The sequence below is a fragment of the Mirounga leonina genome, unplaced genomic scaffold (assembly GCF_011800145.1).
Source record: "Mirounga leonina isolate KUSES-001 unplaced genomic scaffold, KU_Mleo_1.0 Mir_166, whole genome shotgun sequence".
Taxonomy (NCBI): Eukaryota; Metazoa; Chordata; class Mammalia; order Carnivora; family Phocidae; genus Mirounga; species Mirounga leonina.
In genome coordinates this window covers 28,981,929-28,985,286 of record NW_023270418.1, presented here as the reverse complement: position 1 = coordinate 28,985,286, position 3,358 = coordinate 28,981,929, and the positions used below count along the sequence as shown (strand labels likewise).

General features: G+C 43.6%; 1 protein-coding gene across 2 annotated transcripts; it reads right to left on the bottom strand.

Annotated features, from left to right (window-relative positions):
* Positions 1-892: 892 nt before the first annotated feature.
* SCGB2A2 (secretoglobin family 2A member 2) lies at positions 893-3,121 on the bottom strand. Of its 2 annotated transcripts, none has more exons than XM_035012367.1 (3): positions 2,995-3,121; positions 2,436-2,619; positions 893-1,104 (listed from the first exon to the last, which is right to left on the bottom strand). In XM_035012367.1, the coding sequence occupies exons 1-3, from the start codon at positions 3,047-3,049 to the stop codon at positions 1,098-1,100; spliced, it is 246 nt and encodes an 81-aa protein (XP_034868258.1). In that variant the 5' UTR covers positions 3,050-3,121; the 3' UTR covers positions 893-1,097. The 2 variants fall into 2 exon arrangements, with proteins under 2 accessions (XP_034868258.1, XP_034868257.1); XM_035012366.1 differs by having other exon boundaries at positions 2,432-2,619; positions 2,995-3,119.
* Positions 3,122-3,358: the final 237 nt, after the last annotated feature.

Genomic DNA, 3,358 nt, shown 5'->3' with positions numbered 1-3,358 from the left:
ATAACATTTAGTGGAATCCTAAAAGTATTGTCAGCCCAATTCTCTGTATGTGTTATGCCTGGTGGAAGTCATCCCTGGTGGAAGCTGAGAAACAGTCCTGAGGAAGGATCCAGGGTCTCCCGGGGTGACAGGATAGCCTGTGAAGGAAGAGACGGGGGACCTCGTGAGTAGAGAGCAGAAGGGGTGGCAATAACTTATCCCTGGTGACAGGAATATGGGGACAGATAAAAGTAAGGAGAGTTATGGTTCTGTATAAAAACCGCTGGCTTTGCTTTCTTCCTACAGAACACACACATTTCCCTCAACCTACTTGGCTTTGTCGATCATTGGGGTGGAGAGACTGGACCACATTGTCACTTGCAGGGACAGGACTAGGGGCACCCACACAATTTCAGGGAGGCAACCCCAATCTTAGTAATTAGGGAAAATCACATTTTAATGAAATATTTCAAGAATCAAAATGAATGCCACATATTAAAATTTAAAATCAAGACAGGATTCACCCCTGCTTTGTATGAGTCACGGTTCTCCCTGGCCAGCAGTCTTGGGTCAGGGGCAGGAGATGAGAGAGGCCTAGCCATGGCGAGCTGGGCTAACAGCACAGAGGAAGACTACCGTGTCTCAGGGACCTGCATGCTGCCCAAACACCAGAACCTAAGTCTTGAGATCTTCACACATGGTCCTGAGGGAAATGGGGGCCAGGAGGGAGAAAGAACTCATTTGCAGAGAGAGGACTGTGTTGGGCTACACATGGGGAGGAACAAAATGCTTTCCCCATTCCTAAGTCCTTCATCCATGTGCTCTCCAATGAATTATGTATGAGTGTGTGTGTGCCTGGGCTCACGGGCACACGCATGAAGCCTCCATTTTGATCAGATAACATAAGAAGAACTTTCCATTTGCAGATACTTTATTGAAATGAAAATGTACTCGAGGTTTCAACAATTGTCTTGCAGTTTATAGATCAAAAGACAAAAAGGAAAGGAAAGTTGTGGTTCATATATAATCAGCAGTCGGTTTCTGAGCAGTCTCTGTAGTCCTCGGAGGCCCAGGTTTTATGGAAAGTTAAAACAGAGCACACCACTTACTTTCATATATTATGTTCTGGAAAACAAAAACAGAGACATCGATCAGATTTTCAGCTCTCTGTTAGAAAGGAAAGTTGAAAAACAAACATTTCTTCTCCTTGGCTTCCTGGGTTTGTCCATACATATCTGGTATCCAAGAAAGTCGGTGTTTCAGTTAAGATTGGAATGATCTCATCTCTCATTCTAACGATGAGGAGACATTTTCATCTTGCTATGGTGAAACCCTATACCCACTGAACAATCCCCATTTCCCATACCACCCAACCCCTGAAAGCACTATTCTACCTTTTGTTTCTAGGAAATTCGCTACTCTAAAATGGATGTAAGTGACCTCATGCATTAGTTGTCTTTTTCACTGGTTTATTTCCTTTATGATAATGTGCTCAAGGTTCATCTATGCTGTGCTGTGTCAGCATCTTCTCTGTGAAGGATACTTTTACCTTTTGCTTTGGCAATATTTCTACATTGTCTACCCTGGAAGGTTTTCAATGGCATATTGGAATAGGGAATAAAATATAGAGAGCAAACACACTACTGATTATTATTTTATGCAATTGCATCCCAAGTGGCCGATTCATACCCATGATCTCTACTTGTCATTCATGGGGTCTTAAATTAATGGTCAAGGAATCCAATCACTTATACTAACACATTGGGATTGCTTGAAAGTGCATTCTAAATTCTTTTCATAAGATGTACAGAATCGTCGGGGCGCCTGGGTGGCTTAGTCATCAAGTGTCTGCCTTCAGCTCAGGTCATGATCCCAGAGTCCTGGGATCGAGCCCAGCATCGGGCTCCCTGCTCGGCGGAAGGCCTGCTTCTCCCTCTCTCACTCCCACTCCCCCTGCTTGTAGTCCCTCTCTTGCTGTGTCTCTCTCTGTCCAATAAATAAAATCTTAAAAAAAAAAAAGATGTACAGAATCTTCTTCAAGTGGGGTTTTCTGGATTCTATTAAAAATTCTTATGAATATTTTCCTCTTTTTTATGAAGAAGGGGATCTTTTTTGCTGATCATTTCTACAAGTGAGGTCCTTCTTGAGAATCAGACATTTTTTACCTTGATAGAAATTGTGTGCGTGTGTGTGTGTGTGTGTGTGTTGTTTCCCTGCTTTGGCCTTTTTCATTTATCATTCCCTAAAGATTCTACAAAGTGAAGAGGCAAGTTAGCACTGGGACCTTGGCTGGCTTTCTGGGTGTCAAAGGATTCACATGCACCCACAATTAAATTCACTGAAATAAAAGAAGGCATGTGTAACACTTGCTGTGGCATAATGAGTGACAAACTTAGAGCCTGCTTGTCCCTGTTCAGTGGTTTTAAAGCTCATTAGAAGAAACCATAGTTACCAACAGCGTGCCAACTTTGGTCAGAATTTCATCCGACTGGCTGAGAAAACATTGCTTCAGTTGTGCTATGGCCTCGTCAGTTGCAGGACCAGATGAGTAGGATTTAAGTAAATTTTGGTATTCTTCCACGCTCACTTGAGAATCGATAGTTTTGTTAATCACCTCTTCTAGAGATGAGCACCCAGAACCTGGAAGAAAACATGCAAACATGGTCTCAATTATGCAGGTATGAAGCCCTTTTTGAGTGTCCCTAGGATATGGTTCATCTTCTTACGTCCCAGTAGACACATGCATTCAGAAAGAATATGGTGAATGGTCTTGAGTTCTCAAATCTAGCAGAGTAAGCTCAGGATCTAGGATTTCCTTTAAGCCTGAAAGCATGTGTACCCCCCCACCCCCACACTACCTCCATAACCCAGAGAAGCCAAACACTAGTAACCATGAAACACGAAGACACTGGAGAAAGGAGGTGCTCTGCACTGGAGTGTGGGGAACAGGAGGTCTTCCAGAGGGCCCTGACACAATCTTCAGCCCAAAAGCCGCCCTCCCCACACAGAACTCACCTGCAAAACAGTAAAGGGGGAGGGCAATCAGCACAAGGACTCTTAGCAGCTTCATGGTTGAGGGCAGCACTGGTTGGTTATTCAGACAGGGAGGAAGGAACTGACTTTGGCAGTGAGTGCCTAGGAGTCCTCCTTTTATTCTCTTGTTCACCACCTTAATCCCTCCCAGAAATGAGGTAATGAGTCACACAATGAACCTGGCTTTGGACCAGGAAAGACAGGAAAAATCAACTGCAACCCAGCCAGCCTGTGCTCCATTTGTAGAAACCAAGGAGACAGAGCTTGTTGAACCCAAAACAATTTTGGAACTCAATGATACATGATTTTAGATGAAATTAAGCAAAAATGCTTGCTAACTAATCAG